We start from the raw sequence: 19,324 nt of genomic DNA on the forward strand, positions 1-19,324 counted from the left end.
AGTTCAAACCCTGAGTGCGCGTGTGCGCACACACAAACACAAACACACACACACACATTAATCAGAGGACAATTCCTGTTGTGCTAAGTGTGCAAAGCTGTGATCATTTGTAACCACTGGTAGTTATAAACCATGGTGAATCAGGATGAGAACATAGAAAAGACCCTTTTTTAAAAAGAAATAATGTAACTAGAGCTCAACACAAGGACTTAGCCAGGCCAAGGTAAAAAGATGAGTGGACTAGAAAGAACAGAATGAGTGGCTTCCTTGAAGCAGAAAGAAGCTTAGGAATCTATGAGAAGAGAAAGAATGAGGGTAGTTGGTATATGGACAACTAGGGGGGGAGGAAGTACAGATATTATCTGGGTCACAATACTTGTATCATTTTAAGGCAATTTGATTGCCTTAAATAATTTAATTGAGATAGTATGCTGAACAAATGTACTACAAAACTGGAACACAATGGGTATGGAGAGTTCCAGCTAGAGAGCTACGCCAAGTAAAGCTAAATGAAATGGACCTAACTCACAACTTCCGCTCGATTGTCTGCAACCAACCCAGGTTTGTTTTTTTTATTTTAATTGGTACAAGAAACAGACAAAGCACATGAAAAGGAGAAAAATCCTATAGGCGTCCCAAAGAAATGTATAAAATACTTCCTTTTATTTTGTATGATAATACTGATTTAATTAGCTCCTAGAAGGTATTTCCTAACTATATGAGTATATTGGTACGTATAATTATCTATTATATTATGCCTATGGAAAAAAATTACATAGCAACCAAGTGATAACTTTTATGTTTAAATCATGAACCATTTTGACATTTTATACAATTCATAATTTGACCTAAGTAGCTAAGACCTTGAAAATTACTTTACATTTCAGAATACTTTTAAGAACAAATAGCTTGGGGGGGAAGGAATTTTCATGGCTATTTTCTGAATGGCTACATTTAGAAGTGGGACTGCATTAAACTGCAGAGCTTTTGTATGGCAAAGGACATAGTAAACTAATTAGGAAGCCTACAGAGTGGGAAAAGGTCTTCACCAACCATACAACAGACAAAGGCCTCATATCTAAAATATATCAACAGCTCAAAAAGTTGAATCACTCCAAAACTAATCTCCAAAGTAACAACCATCCCATTAAAAGATGGGCCAAAGACTTAAAGAGAGTCTTCTCTGAAGAAGAAACAAAAATGGCCTATAGACACATGAAGAGATGCTCAACATCTCTGGTCATAAAAGAAATGCAAATCAAAACAACTCTAAGATTCCACCTCACTCCAGTTAGAATGGCCAGGATCAAGAAAACTAATAACAACAGATGCTGGAGAGGATGTGGCCAGGAGGGATCATTACTACACTGTTGGTGGGAGTGCAAACTCATTCAACCACTATGGAAAGCAGTATAGCAGTTCCTCAAAAGACTAAACATAGAGCTCCCCTGTGACCGAGCAATTCCACTACTTGGCATTTACCCAATCATCCAGAAACAAAGACATACTAAATCCACCAGCACAACAATGTTCATTGCAGCACTATTTACCATAGCAAAGATATGGAACCAACCTAGATGTCCCTCAGTTGATGAGTGGATCAACAAGATGTGATATTTGTACACAATGGAATTCTATGCTGCTGTCAGAAAGAATGACATTGCCCCATTTGTTAGGAAATGGAAAGACTTAGAAAAGATCATATTAAGTGAAGTAAGCCAGACTCAAAGGAACATAGGCTCAATGGTTTCCCTCATTTGTCATAATCAGTAGAAACCTTGGGCTCTCCTAGCAGAGATTTGCAACAGAGCAAAACCTTGATGCAAAAGGCCATATAATGGGATGCTAAATGAAAGGATCTCTAGGATATAGAAACATAAGCCATATCATGAATGATTGTTGTTCTTAAGGTATTATGTTATCTCTCATGTCTTTTGCTGTCTTTTGGTTATATCATATTGTTACAGTATCTCACTTTGTTACCTGATATATAGGATATATTTGTATTTGGTTATTTGAAATTGGATAGGGAACGGGGGAAAACAAGATGAGGGGGGGGGGAGGGAAATGGGGACCAAGACATGTGAAAGGGTATCAATGTATGGGAATTAATGCACCATCTATCTGGCAAATATCATGTAACCCTTCTATTAATTACAATAAAAAATATATGAAAAAAAGAACAAATAGCTTGGGGGGAAGGAATTTTCATGGCTATTTTCTGAATGGCTACATTTAGATGTGGAGCTTTTAACAAGACTTTGATTTCATTCCAAAGCCCAAAGCCCTGCAAGGATAGGATCTTGGGAATACTCCACATTCCTTAAAGAATGCTTATCAATTAAGCCATCTCATTTGAGTTTGGTGACCTTTGGTGCAGTGAGGAGCTAGCATTTCCCCCAAATTATCTCACATGAAAAGAAAACAAACACTATAATAGATTCCTCTGATAGCTGTAAAGTAGAAACAACTGTAGTTTTTAATTAAGCTTTCAGAGCAGATATTTTCACTGAGGACAAAACAGCACGACGCCATGACATCAGGGAAAAAAATGTTTTTGTCGAAGTTTATGAACATAACAAAAGAGAGCCAAGATTAGAAAGAATGAAAAGGGTATGCCCAGCGCTGACTATTCCTAGCTGACTAGGGCCTCGTTAAAACTAACAATATCGAGAATGCAAGATTCCTCTCTGAGAAGGAGAAAGCGAGCAAGAAAAAAAATCAAAGCAATTCCCTCTCACCAGGCTGCCTCCTCCTTCAGTCACCAGGAGGCGGCTGTGATGTCAGCGCACCACAGCATTTCCATGCCAGCCACCCAGCTGTGGCAAAGAATGACAATTGCTGTCATTTGCTTTGTGGTTGCTCTCAGGTGCTCAGCCAGTGTGTGTATGTGCTATCTTTGCAATTTGCATCTGCAACCTCTGTTTTTTTGTGTGTGATGGCGTTGTAAAGGAGAGCAAAAGCTCAACACATACACAAAGCTGAATGCGGCATAGCCCACCAGAGAGTCCAAGTACCCGCATCTACCAACCTGTCACAGCATTAAAGCCCAGTCCATCTGATGCCACAGCTCAGGTTCTTTGTCTTTGTACTGTATCTCTTTAAAGGAGTAGGTACTCTGACCTTTAAGTCTCATCTTCTTCCAGTTGTACTTGCAGTTTCACATCTATGTCTAATGATATGGTTGTCATCAGATTTGTCGATGTCAGTGTAGGAGCAAAACAGGATACTATACTTCTCAGTTGCCCAGCTCAGGCTACAGTAGAACCAACCCATCCTGTGATCTAATTATCCATCTTTCTTAATGCAGCCAAAGACTTTACAGAGATAGATTGTTGGAGACTTGGGGAGAGGGTTGGAGACAAGGGAAGGACAATATAGGTTGTTTTACATCAAGATATCAGCATGGCTGGCTATAGTGGTTCAAACCTGTGATCCTAGAGACTTGAAAGGCAAAGATCTGAGGATTTAGTAGAAGGCCTAAAGGCATTAAAGTACCTAAAAGTACCTACAGGTGTGAGGCATAAAAGTGTATGAGATGCCATCTCAGTCAGTGACTGGGTGCAATAATACATATCTATCATCCCAGCAACAAAGGAAAGCACCAAGAGAATCACAGCCTAGGTTAGTCTAGGCATGCATTGACTCTATCCCGAAAATAAGTAACACAAAAGGGAACTAATGAGGTGGCTCACAAGGTAGTGTGCTTGATTGGAAAGTTCCAGGAAGGTCCTTAGCACACATCCATATGCACATACACACGCAAACACACGCACAGACACACACACACAGTGACAGGTATCTTTATGATCAATAAAAAAATCATCTCTGACTGTGAAATCCAAGTCTCCCTTAAACATCTACAGTTCACTAAATTAAGAATTTCACATTGAGCGCTGGTGGTCCATGCCTGTGATCCTAGCAATGCAGAAGGCTACAGTTGAGAATCACAGTTCACAGTCCTGCAGAAAAGCCTGTGAGACTCTGGAAGTGGTGCTGTTGTTCAAGTGGTAGAGTGCTAGCCTTGGAGCAAAAGAGCTCAGGGACAGCACTCAGGCACCAAGTTTAGTCGCCACCACCCACAAAATAATAATAAGAATAATAATAATAATAATGTCACATTCTGCTTTAATCATGTAGATACAATCAGGCACTAAAGCTGTGATGGCTTCCTCTGTCATTCTCTCCTGGACTGTATCCTCATCCAGTGCACAGGCCTTCTACATCTTCATTCACATTTAGCTGGCTTCTCCCCAGACTACTGTATGGATACATCGTTCTCAGAACCATGTTGCTTATACAAAGGAGAATGTCTCTAGCTATACTCTTGTGCATCCTTCAGTGTCTTATTAATTCCATGTCTGACTCACTGGCATCACATCAGAGATGTTTTCAGGTCTTCTGAAATCATAGTTTGCAGGGTAGTTCACATGAAAATAAATCTTTTTTAATAGATTTTTTTCCAGTTTCTTCATTTCACTTAATAGCCTTGAGGAAATGAACAACTGCATTGCAACCAGCCCTTCAACAACTGGAAGTAATATGCTCCAAAGGGCATGGAATGAACTAGACTATAAAAATGAGTTCTAGCCAGGTGCCAGTGGCTCATGCCTAAAACCCTAGCCATGGAACTGAGGATCGTGGTTCAAGGCCAGCCTGGGCAGGAAAAGTCCAGTTTCTAATTAATCACTTAACAGCTGGGGAAGGAAGAGTGAGTTCTGCAAAGAAATACTTTTGACTCTTCTCCCACTAAAAAAAAATAATGTGGCTCTTCCTGGGACAACCCCATTTGATGGGAGTACCAAGAGAGATTGAGAGGTGGACACAGGATACAAATAAAACATGATGCAGGCAGACATTCAGTGGAAAGGGACTAACACTAGACATTAATAGTTATAATGATACACAATTCCCTTAAATGAAAACCCCATTGTTCTACTTAGGCCATCTTTGCCTTTTGCAGAGCAGCTGTCTTCCTATTTAGTCTCTCTACCATCCCCTTTTTTCTACCAGTTAACCAAGTCTTAACTTCCCAGCTTTCTTAACCTTCTTTGTCTCCTGGCATGCCTCTGTATGGCCTGTCTTCAAAAAGATGCCAAACCCTAATCACAAAGGCCTGTAAGATGGGCAGTGATTTGTCATGCTAGCAGCCAGCTGGACTATCACTACACAGGGCATCAGAGCCCCATACCAGGAAGGGTAGGAGGGAAGCAAGATGCCTCTTTTGATCAAGATATTTTGCTTCTGTGTATATAAACTCTTCCAAGTGCTACCACCATAAGTTGCTGAAGCTGTGTTTAGCTGATGGGCATATAGTTTGGATTAGATGGTTAAATTAGTTACAAGCATGTAGTATATTGATTGCTAACTGCTTTAAGTCATAGATCATACTTATGATGAGTTAGTTGTTGATATCCTTGAAAACAGGCTGGTAAACATACAAAGATCAAAGTGATTTAAAACAATTAAAACCCACCAGAGAACTCTAATAAGAGCAATTGGTGTGAATTTACTATGATACACTCACTATTTAACCATAGATCTTTAGTAAATATGCTTCTCAGTGCCCTGTTTTTTCATTCATGAAATGGAATGTTAACTTCAATAATAAAGTATTTACCAGGAGATTAAACAACCAAAACATGTATCCCATGATTGCCAGGGCAAAGCTCTTGTCCCCAAGAGATAGAGCACTTGTCTAGCTTGTGTAAGGCCCTGGTTCAATATCCAACACTTTAAAAAAATACCCTGTAAGTACTGTATCTCATATTACTATTACAGAATAAAGCCAATAATGTAGTATCTATTAATAGTTACAGAGACTCAGCTCTACTTTGGTTGCACTACATACTTCATAAGAGAAATCTAAAAATATTTCAAGGAAAAGATCTATGGAAAGAGAAATACTACATCTATGCTGTAGCACATATTTCACAAAAAGACTACGACAAGAAATAATGGTTTTTGAGTCTTAGTGAATTTGCATTAAGAATGGTGACAGTTACTTGCTGTTGCAGTTGATCAAAGAACTGGAATAAAATAGTTTAGGCTGAAGAATAAAGATTGGCAGTTAAAGGACAAGGGAAGTTTCCTGATTCTTGATTGGTAACAGTTGGAATGAATTATGGAAGTTGAATATTTTAAATAACAATAGTTCTTTTTTGTCAACATGAGTATCTGTTTACTTAATTTAGATCTGATCTATCCTGAATATTTGACATGGCTAAGTAACATTCTAAGTTTACTTCTAGTCTTGTGATTCTCAGATTTTCTTTTCTGTCACTTTTTCTCTTTGTTTGAGACAAAGAGAGCTCCTGAGATGTTGAATAAGGATACAGGCCTGAGAGGCAAGCACATGGGTCTCCGATTCTCCTGGGTGATATGTGACCATCTCAGAAATCCTTAATACCTTGGCTATTTCATTCCTAAATAATAAAACCTTGGATCTCTTTGGACTCATTTGAACTATATCCCTTTTTTAAGTTAAATTCCCATTACTCAAGAACCTCATCAGCTCAGGAATGTTATGACTTAATGCTAGAGAAAATGCTTAACATAAAGTGAATTGTTGTTATCTTCTTACCCTATTTTTTAAGCAAACTAATAGAAAACCACCAAGTGTCATTCCAGGTAGTATAATTCTTAAACCAGGCTTGTGCATGGAAACTAGCTAGTCTTTGTTAACTTCTAAAACAATCCAATGACTCATCATTTTTGTGTCCTGGGGCTTAAACTCAGGACCTTGACATTGTCCCTGGGCTTTTGTGCTCAAGATTAGCACTCTACACCTTGAGCCAAGGTTCCACTTCCAGCTTTTTTGCTACTTAATGGAACGGAAGAGTCTCACTGGGCTTTGCAGACACCACTGTCACTTGTGATTATCAGTTATCAGCCAGCGTCAACCCCATCTCATTCTTTGACATTGCCACCAACAGCAAGCCCTTGGGCCGCATCTGCTTCCAGCTATTTGCAGACAAAGTTCCAAAGACAGCAGAAAGTTTTCGTGCTTGGAGCACTGGAAAGAAAGGATTTGGCTATAAGGGTTCCTGCTTTCCCAGGATTCATGTGCCAGGGTGGTGACTTCACATGCCATAATGGCACTGGTGGCAAGTCTTGTCTATGGAGAGAAAGTTGAGGATGAGAATTCATCCTGAAGCACACAGGTCCTGGCGAATGCTGGACCTGGCTCCCCATTTTTCATCTACACTGTCAAGACTGGTTGGATGGCAAGCATGTGGTCTTTGGGAAGGTAAAAAAGGGCATGGAAGTTGTGGAAGCCACACAGGGCTTTGGGTCTGGGAATGGCAAGACCAACAAGAAGGTCACATGACCGACTGCAGACAACTCTAATACATTTCACTTGGTTTATCTTGACTGTCATACCATTCCTTCTGTAGCTCAGGAGAACACCCTTCCACCCCGTCTACTTGCAATATCCTGTACTCTTTGTGCTCTCACGGCAGTTCTGTGGGTTCCATGTTTTCCTTACTCCCCTCCAAATCTAGCTGGATTGCAGAGTTAAGTTTATGATTATGAATAAAACTAAACAACAACAAAAGAGTCTCATGGACTTCCTTGCCCAGGCTGGCTTCAAACCATGAGCCTCAGATTTCAGTCTCCTCAGTAGCTAGGATTCCAGTACTATCCATGGGTACCTGGCCAAAGCTAGATATGATCTCATAACATTTTCTTCTTTTTGCTTGCTTGCATGCTCTTTCTTTTTCTCTCTTTTTTTTTTTTTTTTGCCAGTTCTAGGGCATGAACTCAGGGCCTGTGCACTGTCCTTGAGCATATTTGCTCAAGGCTGTCACTCTACCACTGGAGACATAGCACCACTTCTGGCTTTTCTGGGTATGCACTACTGAGGAATCAAATCTAGGACTTAAATGCATGCTAAGCAAGCACTCTACCACTAATCCACACTCCCAGCCCCAGCATTTTGACAATCAAGTCCTAGGCATAACTTCTCCCTGAACTTTGTTCACACCCTGCTTTAAAGTTGATCCCATTGTGTTGAACAGTTGATTATGCACCCACTCCCAACCCTTCTGAATCATTTCCTTCATACTCAGCACTAGCTCCCAGTACAGGAGTAAGGCCCTCATTAATGTTTATGATCTAATCATTATGTCATATGAGAAGCAATATGACATGTTAGGAGCATAAGCGCAAATCTAGGCTTCTTCACCTCTCACCAGAAATAGGACCGTACCTAGTTGTTTTGTAAAACTGGTGTTTTGTACCTCATTCACAGACTGCTATATAATGTCTGTGTTTTGTACAAGTATTTGTATATAAAATCATTCCCAAGAATGAGTAACACTAGCAACAGTGTTATTTTTATGATAGTTATGAAAAATAACATTAATATCATAGCATTTTATTATTGCAGTTTATTCTGCTATTCCTTTTGTTATTACCTACTATTACCACTACTGGCAGAAATCTTGGGGTGATTCACTGGTGGCCAGTGTGGAATGATCCACTCAAGCTCTGTGATAGATATGGTTCAAAACACAACCCCATGCAGGTACCCGTTCTTACTTTGAACTGAGTTGGTGGCAGAAGAAGTTCAACAGAATGAACACAAATGCCTTCAGGTCTTCTTAGCTTTGTTCAGAAGCAAGGCCCTGCTCCACTAATGGAAGCTCTAAGAAGTTTCACAGCATATATAACCTCTTTGGGCCAATGCTTAAAATGACTCTTTTGGCATCAATTACTCTTATCAGTCCAAAGATCCAAGGAGCATGATCATAAACTTCAGTCAAGCAGTGGTCATTAGGCATAAGCACCCATCAGAATAATGTAGAGGACCTGCTTAACAGATTGCTGGGCTTTCTCTCCATATTTAATAGATCTGGGGTAGGAATCCAATTTATGTCTGGTTTTAGGGTGTTTTTTTGGTCGTACTATGTAGTTCAAACTAGCTTTGAATTTCTGGGATCCTCCTGCTTCAGCCTTCCCAAATGTTGTTCTGATAATGGTAACATAGGACCACACTAAGAACCCCTGAGTCCGTAGTTGTGGTTGAGGAGGGTGCAGCAAGACTCCAGAAGGAGACTGAACTTGAGTGATATTTTTACTGAGGTGAATTGCCTGCTGACTCTATACATAAACTGAAGCTTCCTAGTTTTAACCCCAGTGTTTTAAACCAGGCACTTGCCATTTCCTTTACTTTCTAAATTAGTAGATAAAGTGGTCTCATGAAGTTTTTTAAGGCTTTTACAAGCCTGATAAAAATCTATAGACACTCTTCCCAGAAAAACCAATATATACGTACACAGAAGCATGGCTTACAACATTAGTTATTATGTAGAGATACCTCTACCACCAGCCCACCCACAGGCTTAAGGATTACAAGAAGAGAAGCAGTACTTGAGGCACTCTTGGGATGAGACAAATGTTCCCCCCTCACAGTTACCCATTCAGTTAGCTTATTTATAAAGTAAGAATCGTGCTAACAGTTCTTGCCTCCAATATGGTTAGAAAAGAAAAAAGCTGATAAGATGCATCCACACTTGCACTTAGCCGTGTCTTTCACAAAAATGTTTTTGTAAGTGTTGGAGGCCATTAAAGTTGTGGTCAGAGAAAGGAACACTGCTGGCTTGGAGAGGAGAATGCTTGGGAGAGGAAAGGGGTTAAGAAGAGATGCTGGAATGCAGGCCTGGACTGAGAGAGAGGGGTGGAAGAACTGGATACAGTGGAGAAGGCGGCCATGGATGCTGCGCTGTGAGGGCCACTGGAGAGCCGGTGGAGTCTGGGGAGAAGCTAGAGCCCCAGCCTGACCCTGCTCCTAAGCTCAACCAGCCCCACTTAGCTTGGTTTCTTCACCTTGCAGCACCTTGGTCCCAGCATGGCCTCTGGTGCTCTCTGCAGACCACTCCTAAGGAAGCTCACCTGGGTTAAATGGCTTGAGTGTTGTTTACCTTCTCGACTGCCCCAGGCATCCCAAGTTAAGAACCCTTATTTTATGGTTAAAGCAGTTCAAAGCGATTGCCTAAGGGCTGTTTTCTCCACATTGGTTATCTCCAAAATACAATGAAACCCCTCTCTACCTTAGAGTTTAACCCTCAGGATGAAAGTGGAATCATTGACTATCTCACAGATATTTACCACTATGGGAGCCTGGAAGAAAAGATTCCAAATGAGTCACAATTAGTCACCCTGCCCAAAGACTGAGACTGAAACTTTCTCTTCCCTCACACTGTTCACTCCCCTGCCACACTCCCTAGTATCTTCTGGAGCTGGGTGCTTGTGTATTGGAACAGTTAGGAGGGTACCGGGAGTGTTGCTATCTACCAGGCAGAGTCTGTCTCTGCACCTGAGATCCTACCGACTCAGGAGGCTGAAATCAGAGGATTGTGGTTCAAAGCCATCCCATGCAGAAAAATCTGTGAGACTCTTATGTCCAGTTCATCACCAAAAGGCCATAGATGGAGCTTTGGCTCAAGTCTCAAATGGTAAAGCACCAGACTTGAGCAAAAATGCTAACGGGAATGGCCAGGCCCTGAGTTCAGCCCTGGTAATGGGGCACGCACCCCACACACATACACACACACACACACACACACACACACACGCGCGCGCGTGCACACACACACGCACACACACAAATAGACTGTGGAGGGCAAGAAGAAGGCAGAACCTGGTAAGTATAATGCATACTCAAACTACAGTCAAAGAAGGATGGAGAGCTGTCATCTTAATAGACAGAGATCAAGGGATCATAATTCAAGGTCAGTCCAGGCAAAACAAAACAAAAAATGTTACTGAGAACCCCATCTGAATCAATAAGCTGTGCCTGGTGATATACGCCCATGATTTCAGTAATGTTGAAAGACACAAATACAAAGTGATAGAGCTCTTTTCTAGCAAGGGACAGGCCCTGAGTTCAAATCCCAGTATTGCTATCAACAACAACAACAACAATAATAAAAACAACTTTCAGACCTCTCTCCCATGAGAAAGACAGCTAGTCTGGGAAGCTGAGGCAGTTCCAAAGTGGAAACTGGGTGTCTGTACTTACAAAGCTGCCAGGTGATGCTGGTGTCCTAGATTTTGGAACTATTGTGGGATATTATTCTTATGTGGAGAAATGCGCAGTAGACAGTGTGGACCCTTCCCCAGGCCAGCGTGCCTGCAATCCCTAGGAGAGCTTACGGGTGGGTCTCCTGCATCAGCTCTCTCAGCTCACCCTCCATCCCCACCCCTGCTTCTCAGCAGACATATTAGGAGATGGGAGAGGCTGGTGGATAACGAGGTTCTATGAACTTCCCACATGTGCACACAGTTCCTTTTCACGAGAGCTCAACTATATCACCGGACATCGGGTCAGTACCATTCCCCGTAACTCCCTTGGCCTGGTACTTAGTAAGTGGTATGCCTTACCATCAACCTTTCTTTTTTTCTTTTGCACTGGTTATTTTTTTTTGTTTTAATCACTTGGCTTTATTTAACAATACATCCTACTAACAGTAATATTTGACTATTACAAAAAAGAATACCAAGTTTTCATGGCTCTTGCCTGTAATCTTATTTACTCAGGATACTGAGACCTGTAAGATCAAGGTTCAAAGCTAGACTGAACAGAAAAGTCCTAGAGATTCCATCTCAAATAACTAATAAAAATCTGGGCTGAAAGGATGGCTCCAGTGGTAGAACCACACGCATGAGAAAGATGAATGAAAAAGTGAGAAACCCAGGATTCATTATTTCTATTCAATTTTGTTCTAAATTAAACTCATTCATGAGTTTTAATGCAGTTTTCTAAAGCAATATGATTGTTGCACTGGTTATTTTTAAGACAACCTATTTTTCCCCCAGACACATAGCTTCAACCAAGATCCACTTCTTTGATGTTTCATATTGTAACTGGGATGACGGACACATTCCTCTATGCCCAGCTATTAGCTGAGAAGGATTCTCATACGTATGACAAAACTGGCCTGGAACTGTGATCCTCCCCAATCTCAGCCTCCAAGTAGCTAGAATTACAGACATGAGCTACTAGGACTCATCAAAAACATCTTTTTACAGAATATTTTTTTGGCTACATAGGGTATCTATTTTCTACCAGTCTTGTACAGATTCACACCATTTTTATCTTTCAGTACACAGGTAAGGTAAAGTGAGAGAGAGAGAGAGAAAAAGAGAGAGAGAAAGAGACATAGAGAGAGAGAGACAGAGAGAGAGAGGAGAGAGACACGCACGCATGCACGCACACACACACTGAACTCTAAGGGGTTCTGTGACTCATCCAAGGGTGCCCAGTGTTTACCATCCTCTGGAGCTCTGGTTTTGCTTCTGTGCCATAATGGAAACGGGTAACATAAAGGCATTTTTCTCTCCTTGTAAAAGGAGAAAATGGGGGAGAGAGAATTATTTAAACACACCTCGCTCATACTGCAATCGCTGCATTGTTTTTCCTGTAGAAACACCCTGTTGGTTTTTAAATCCCTTTAAACCTCCCTGACACCTGTATGGCCCAGGTCCAAGAATTATTCCCAGATCCCCCGAATTTTAGACTTAGCTGCACAGGAGTTTCTGTGATGGTAGCTGGCTCCTGGGTTAGTTGAGAATTTCAGAGCCTCCAGAAGTTTGCTTCCTCTGTAGGTGTTAGAAGCCTACACTGGTCCTACCTGAATTTCTTTTTTGCAGTGTCTACCACCCCACTCTCATTCCCTTTGGTTCCACTAGACAAAAAGTGTCATGGCCCAACTCTGTGAGGAGCTGATGACTGAAGCATTAACCAGAAGGGAGGATAGAGGAGGGATCAGAGTTAGCAGCTCGTAATACATGCTATGATTTCTCTGTAGGGCAACAACGTAAGCTGCAGACATAATGAGAACTTCCCAGCAAATTCATTAAAACAAAGCATAATGTAAGCTCACTGGGCACAAAAATAGGCTGAAGGAAAGTGACTCCCACATCAGACCTAATTAAATACTTTGATGTCAGAAAGCAGGATGGGGGGGGTGGAAAAATCCAATGTGAGAGGCTTCTGTTCAAAAGGAAAGAAGAAACACCCACACACACCCTCTCTCTCTCTCTCTCTCTCTCTCTCTCTCTCTCTCTCTCTCTCTCTCTCTCTCTCTCTCTCCTCGCTCTCTCTCTCTCTCTCTCTTCTTTTGTCATGAAGAAGGGAGAATAAGACTCAGGAACAATGGGTTGTAAATTCTTCAGCCAATTAGTGCAGTGACATACTGTTTGTAATGCGTAGACTGTCACAGGCTGTTTTGCAGCCGCTCCAAGTTGGTTTGTTAATAACAGGAAGCCAGCACTTCTCAGTACCGTGGATCAGCTACACGTGAAAATAAATGCAAAAAACCTGGAGGGGAATAGCAGCAGACCGAGAGTAGCCTTGATTTAATTTCACATTTGGGGGTCTACACACAAATGAGCATTTTAGTAGGCTTCATGGTGGAAGTTGCTGTCATTTGTAAAATATTCTGGCCAATTAGCTAATAGTGTGCTTGGATTTCTCCTGTTTTGATACAGTAATACTAAGTACATTGTGAAGCCCAATTATACAAATCATCCCCATATGCCATACCAGTCTTTCTTTATGAACTGTGTTTATAAATCCTGAGTGAGGAAATGTGTACTTCAGCAATTTAGACCATGTGTAAAAACATAGCCAATGGGATTGTCAAGAAAACAAGTTCCAGCCTAGGAACTCCTAATGTGTTCTGCTGGAATAACAGGAGGGCGCCGAGGAGCGGTTGCTCTGCTTACACGTGTGTGTGTGTGTGTGTGCGTGTGTGTGTGTGTGTGTGTGTGTGCGTGTGTGTGTGCGTGTGTGTGTGTGTGTGTGTTGCTTTAGACTGTTTAACCAATTAGAGGCTTCCACTTCCTCTTCTGTTATTTTCTTCTTCTTTTCTTTCAGGATCCGATTGAGGAGTTTTTGAGGAAATTTGGGATTGGTTTCTTGTCGGGGACAGTCGCCTCAATCATTAACATCCCTTTTGATGTTGCCAAAAGTAGGATTCAAGGGCCTCAGCCAGTTCCTGGAGAGATCAAGTACAGAACCTGTTTTAAAACAATGACAACTGTCTATGAGGAAGAAGGGTAACACATTCTTTCTTTAATACACACACGAGGCTCAAGCATTGTTATTACCACCTTGTACTTCTGTTTTGATGAGAACCAGTAAGCCTTCCTCAGTTGGGTGTGTGTGTCTAAGGAATCTTGTGGAATACATGACACATTTTGCAAGGCCACACAAAAAAATGAGACACTGGCAAAATGTTCCTCCACCGTCAAGAATGTGACTCTTCACATGTGACTCTTCACATGTCAGTTTGAGTAAGATACGACATGGATTATATGTCCTATTAGTATCTGAGCAGGCAAATAATTGTCTTCTGACTGTAATTCTAATAAAAGTGTTGCCTAATTTTATATTCTCTTGGGAGAATTAAACATGAGCATCCTGAAAGCGAAGGTTCTTAAATTTTAAAAATGTGTGCCCTTTTCTACTGTTTTTGTAAGGCTAGGCCCTGCCTTATTTACATCCCACCACACACACACACACCCAATATCTTATTCTCAAGTAAACAAGTGATGCTTTATTTTTGATCTAACTGCATCATATTTCCTAATGTGAAGACTGACTTTGTGGTCTTTTAAATTCAATTACAAAAGTCATTTTGTCCATACACATGGCTGCCTTGAAGGCAAATCTGCCTTGAAAGCAATAACCATCCCCTCATGAAAGTCATGTTTCTCATTGGATAAGATCAGTGTAGCCTGGATCAGGTTTTTTTTTTAAGGCTGTAGTGAATACTAAGCCAGATACTGTCAGGTTGGAGATGGGTGTCATTTCAAATAGTTGTTTAAATACTGAGCCAGCATCTCAATAGAGCTAAGGTCCTATTCCATCTTACTTTCAGACTAAGAATGTTCTATTTTTTTTTCTTTTGCTCATAGGTTTTTAGCTTTATACAAAGGCCTAATTCCCAAGATTTTGAGACTTGGACCAGGTAATGATGCTTGTATTATTTGCACCCTTCCTTCTTGATTGTTCTAAAACTCTTGTTTTGCTATTTGTGTCTAACAGCAGCACAGTAAAAGTTTACCACCCTGTGAGTGTTAAGTACAGTTCTTTGATTGTTGAAGGTACTGAAGGCATCTGTTAGAAATGTTGCACTTTTGTTTACTAGTGCTGTTTATGGACTTGCCAGAGGCTGATGGAAGTCAAAACCTTGCTTAGGCTGTAGGAGTCTTGCAAGAGCACCAAGGCTCTGTGGTTTCTGGCTGAAGGAAATTGTTCACTGAAGAACCAGCCTAATAAAACTCTTTCTCCTGCTGGTACTGGTAGCTCCTAGCTACTCAGGAGGTTGAGATGGAAGGAGTGCCAAAACTAGCCCAAGCAGGAAAAGCCTTGAGAATCTTATCTGTAGTTAACCATATAAAAACTGGAAATGGAGCTCCCTTTCAAAATAGTAGAGCACTATTTAGCCTTGGCAGAAAAGCTCAGGGACAGCACCCAGGCCCTAAGTTCAAACTCCATGATTGATGAAAAAAAAAGAAAAAAGAAAATTTTTCCTAATGCTCCCAGTTCAAGTCTTACCTTTTTTTGGGCCTGGGGCTTGAAGTCTGGGCCTGGGAGCTGTCCCTGAGCTCTTCAGCTCAAGGCTACCACCCTACCCCTTGAGCACCAGCGACACTTCCTGTTTTCTAGTGGTTAATTGGAGATAAGAGTCTCAAGGTCTTTAGTGCCTGAGCTGGCTAAACCACGATTCTCAGATCTCACCCTTCTGGGAGCCATTGCGCCCAGCTTCAAGTCTTACTTTTGACTTCATTTCAAACAGACAAAAGAAACTCGCCTCCATGAACAGCAAATCATTTCTCTTCACAGTAACTTCTAGAAAGGGACAATGACATTGGCCACTTACCTGTCCTGGCCTATGTTAGATTGATGGTAGAGGAACATGAGAGAGAGGCAAGCCCACAAAAACAAAGAAAAAAAGAAAGGGCAACAACCTCTATGTAAATAGATAAGAAAATGAGGGCTGCAGACTCAACCACGCCTGGGCAAATAGGCCTGGATTACAAGTAACCTTGTGAGTAACTCTGAAGGTGTGCTCTAGACCACACTCCCGATGTAGACATCCTGCTAGTCTTCCAAGTCCTCTCCTTTCACACTTTGCCACTCCTCCCTTTAAATCCTCACATCCTCTTGCACTCATCTCTACATTACCTTTCAATCTAAACACAGTACGTGGACATTTCTGCTTACCTTCAATAAAGAACAACAATCTCTAGCTTGAAGCTGGTGAGGGGTCACACACTGGTGTATTTAGAAAACACTCCCATCATTCCAATCCATGTAGCCCAACCATTGTAAATGTGTGAGGACTTTGTTCATATTTGAGAGTCAGACCTACGTGTAGTCAAAACCCCATATATAAAACAAAAAAACAGAAACTGAGAACTGTGTCCATTTCTGCAAGTACTCTATGTAATATTTTTCCTTCACCACACAGTAAAACTTTACTAATAGCCCTAATATTGTAGAAAAATCACTATCAAGCCAAAGCCAGCCTTCTTATTAGGAGGTAGTCCTACACTGGTTGATAACGAAGGAGAGTACAGCTATAATGGTAACTCACTTAATCCAAACCTACTAAATAGTCTGACCCCATGTTTTGTTAGAGGTTTGCAAATGTTTAGTTTGGTTTTTAAAATGCTTTCACATGAGCTGCTTTGGTATTGTACTCAATGAAGAGTTGTGGGGAAGTTCCCAGCCAGCCTCCACAAAATTATGAAAAGCTGATCAGCTCATCCAAGAACTTAGCCACTTTATTTCAAATGCGGATGTCTCAGCAACTTCCAATGTTAGAGAGTAGAGTGAAAGATAAGACATTTAAAGCCATTCAGGAATTAAAAGAGGGGATGAGGAATGGCAGAGGACTGCTGATAGTGGTGGGGAAAAAAAGAAGAAAAGATGAAAGAAAGAAAAGGGCCAGGAGCTGATGACTCATGCCTGTAATCCTAGCTACTCAGGAGGCTGAGATCCGATCATCAGATCTGGGCAGAAAAGCTCAGGGACAGTGCCAAGTCCCTGAGTTCAAACCCTATAACTGACAAAATAAATAAATTTTTAAAAGAAAAGAAAACTTTTCTAGCTTGGGCAGGAAATAAAAAAGGAAAAGGAAGGAAGAGAGGGGAGGGGGGAAGGGGAGATTTGCACGGGATATTTGTTCATGTTTTGCAATATTTTTCACATAGCTAAACATGAAAGGATAAGTATAGATTATTCTGAGTTACAAGACATGTGCTATTTGCTGTGTCATATAGAACACAAAATGATCCAGATGTAAGTGCTTGTCTCAGTGTCCAGGGATTCAACAGCCATAGTTTTAATTTTTCTGAACCGTATTCCTGTTGATATATCACATAACAAATGTCTTTTCAGCCAATATCATACAGCTCTGAACTTCATAAGAGTTGGGTACCACCCAACTCCATTACCAAATTTTCATACTCAAATACATATCAGAGACAAATAGATATATGAAATAGTTACTTTGCAACCTCCTTTTGTTAGGTTTTGAAATACCAGATTTGAACACCATACAGAAAGTATTCTTCCCATTACAATCCAGTCTGAACAGTTTGAAAACTATAAGGAAGAGTTGAGGGGAGCACAGTGAGGAGCAGATTTTTCCATTGAGGACCATCTGAGAGAGTTCTTCCTTAAATATACTAGGGCCATGCCAGTGAGAGACTGAAAAAACACCAATCCTTTGCCTACATAGGAAGAATCTGAAGGCTTCTGTTCACAGGAAAGCCACATGCCCTTACATGACTAAATCTGTCTATATTTGTTTACTTTTAAAAAATTAAAAGTGCTTGGAAAAGAATCTGATGAGAAATGCTGAATGTTACAGATACTCATGGGGAAAAAATGTATTTGGAGACTCAAGATGGTCTTGATTTTACCCTGAAATTTTTTCCATGGTATTTTTCTATCTATGTATCAGCACTCCAAAGCTAGTTTTTCCAAAATCCCCTGCCCCGGTATGCCCTTTCTTGGGACTCTATGGAACAATGCTATTTCCAAGCGTTTGTGATATAGACCAGCTCTTGTCTCTTGCAGGTGGTGCAGTGATGCTGCTGGTGTACGAATACACCTACGCGTGGCTGCAGAAGATTTGCTGATGGTATAGGAAGTGTTTTCCCCTTGAGAAATGGGGACTTGCTCTGCAAACCCATGACGCACTAAGACAACCAGTCAGCTAAGCTAGGCAACACAACTACGAAGGGGAAAACAGGTCAGAAAGAATGCCTGTTCTGACACTTTAGAAATTATCTTTCTACAACTTAGATGGCATGTGGAGCCATCACACACAGACAACTGTGAAAAGAAAATTAATACGAAGCAATAGGAATGAATGTTGAATATCCAAATAGGATAGAAATCCAATTTATTTCACAAAAGATATAGAGGGTTAGTTATGTATGTTCTTATACTGCTTCATAGTGAAAATTCATTGAAATGATATTTTTCCCTAAAAAGTCTAGAAATGCTTAAATTCTTTCAAATAAATTATTCTGTGGCTAGTTCCTTTAAGAATTTGTCTAAGAAAGACTGGGTACAAATAAAAAGATAAACCAAATTCTCAAAAGTTTTTATAATTAATTTTTCCATTAGTAATATTTAAAGATCAAAGGGAAAATGTTTTTAAATCCACTAAAACAATCTTTTAAAAACAGTTGATTTTTATAAGCGCTATGTTAACATGTAAGTCTCTTGGGTTTCTTTAGCAATAATATATGTCAGCTATATTTCCTTAAATCTGCTTCATGGTTCTTAAAGCAGATATTTTTAAATCATGCCGTTCATTACAACTAAAATACAATATACTAAATTATTTTCATTTATCAATATATTAAACTACTTTTCTTGACATAGCTCACATTGAAGACAAGTTTTATTACTGTAACATTTGCATATTGAACCACAAATTGGAAGCAGCCTTTTGGCCCATTTATGCATAAATCCCAAACCCTACCTGCAGAGTACCTGACTGGGCCATTCTTAAGAAGAATGTATAAAATAGAAGTTCCAAATTATTAATTTAGACTTCAAGTGGGAAGTCTACACTATTAAAATATGTGTGATAAGAAAAATGTTTCAAAAAAGAAGTACATTCTTAGCACTTCCAAGAATTCCTATGATAACATGGACTCTAAAAAGTAGCAATTTGGTACTGATATAACCAAAGTCAATTTTTTTTAATTTGGATCCTGAAATGATGCTACTTCAGTTAGTAAAATCAACAATGTTATAGCATGTTCTAGATGACACCCTTTCTCT

General features: G+C 40.4%; 1 protein-coding gene and 1 pseudogene across 2 annotated transcripts in view; both read left to right on the forward strand.

Annotated features, from left to right (window-relative positions):
- Slc25a21 (solute carrier family 25 member 21) overlaps nt 1-18,718 on the forward strand; it is a 478,529-nt gene extending 459,811 nt beyond the window's left edge. The window contains exons 8-10 of one of the 2 annotated variants that reach the window (XM_090345142.1): nt 13,886-14,067; nt 14,929-14,981; nt 18,104-18,718. In XM_090345142.1, the coding sequence (XP_090201268.1) occupies nt 13,886-14,067; nt 14,929-14,981; nt 18,104-18,165 (297 nt within the window). In that variant the 3' untranslated portion in view covers nt 18,166-18,718. The remainder of the gene's footprint in view (nt 1-13,885; nt 14,068-14,928; nt 14,982-18,103) is intronic. The other variant, XM_090345143.1, reaches the window with a different exon arrangement.
- LOC150055184 (peptidyl-prolyl cis-trans isomerase A pseudogene) lies at nt 2,676-7,350 on the forward strand (annotated as a pseudogene).
- Nucleotides 18,719-19,324: the final 606 nt, after the last annotated feature.

This window comes from Megascapheus bottae, chromosome 14 (genome assembly GCF_031878675.1).
Source record: "Megascapheus bottae isolate mThoBot1 chromosome 14, mThoBot2.hap1, whole genome shotgun sequence".
NCBI classification, from domain to species: Eukaryota; Metazoa; Chordata; class Mammalia; order Rodentia; family Geomyidae; genus Megascapheus; species Megascapheus bottae.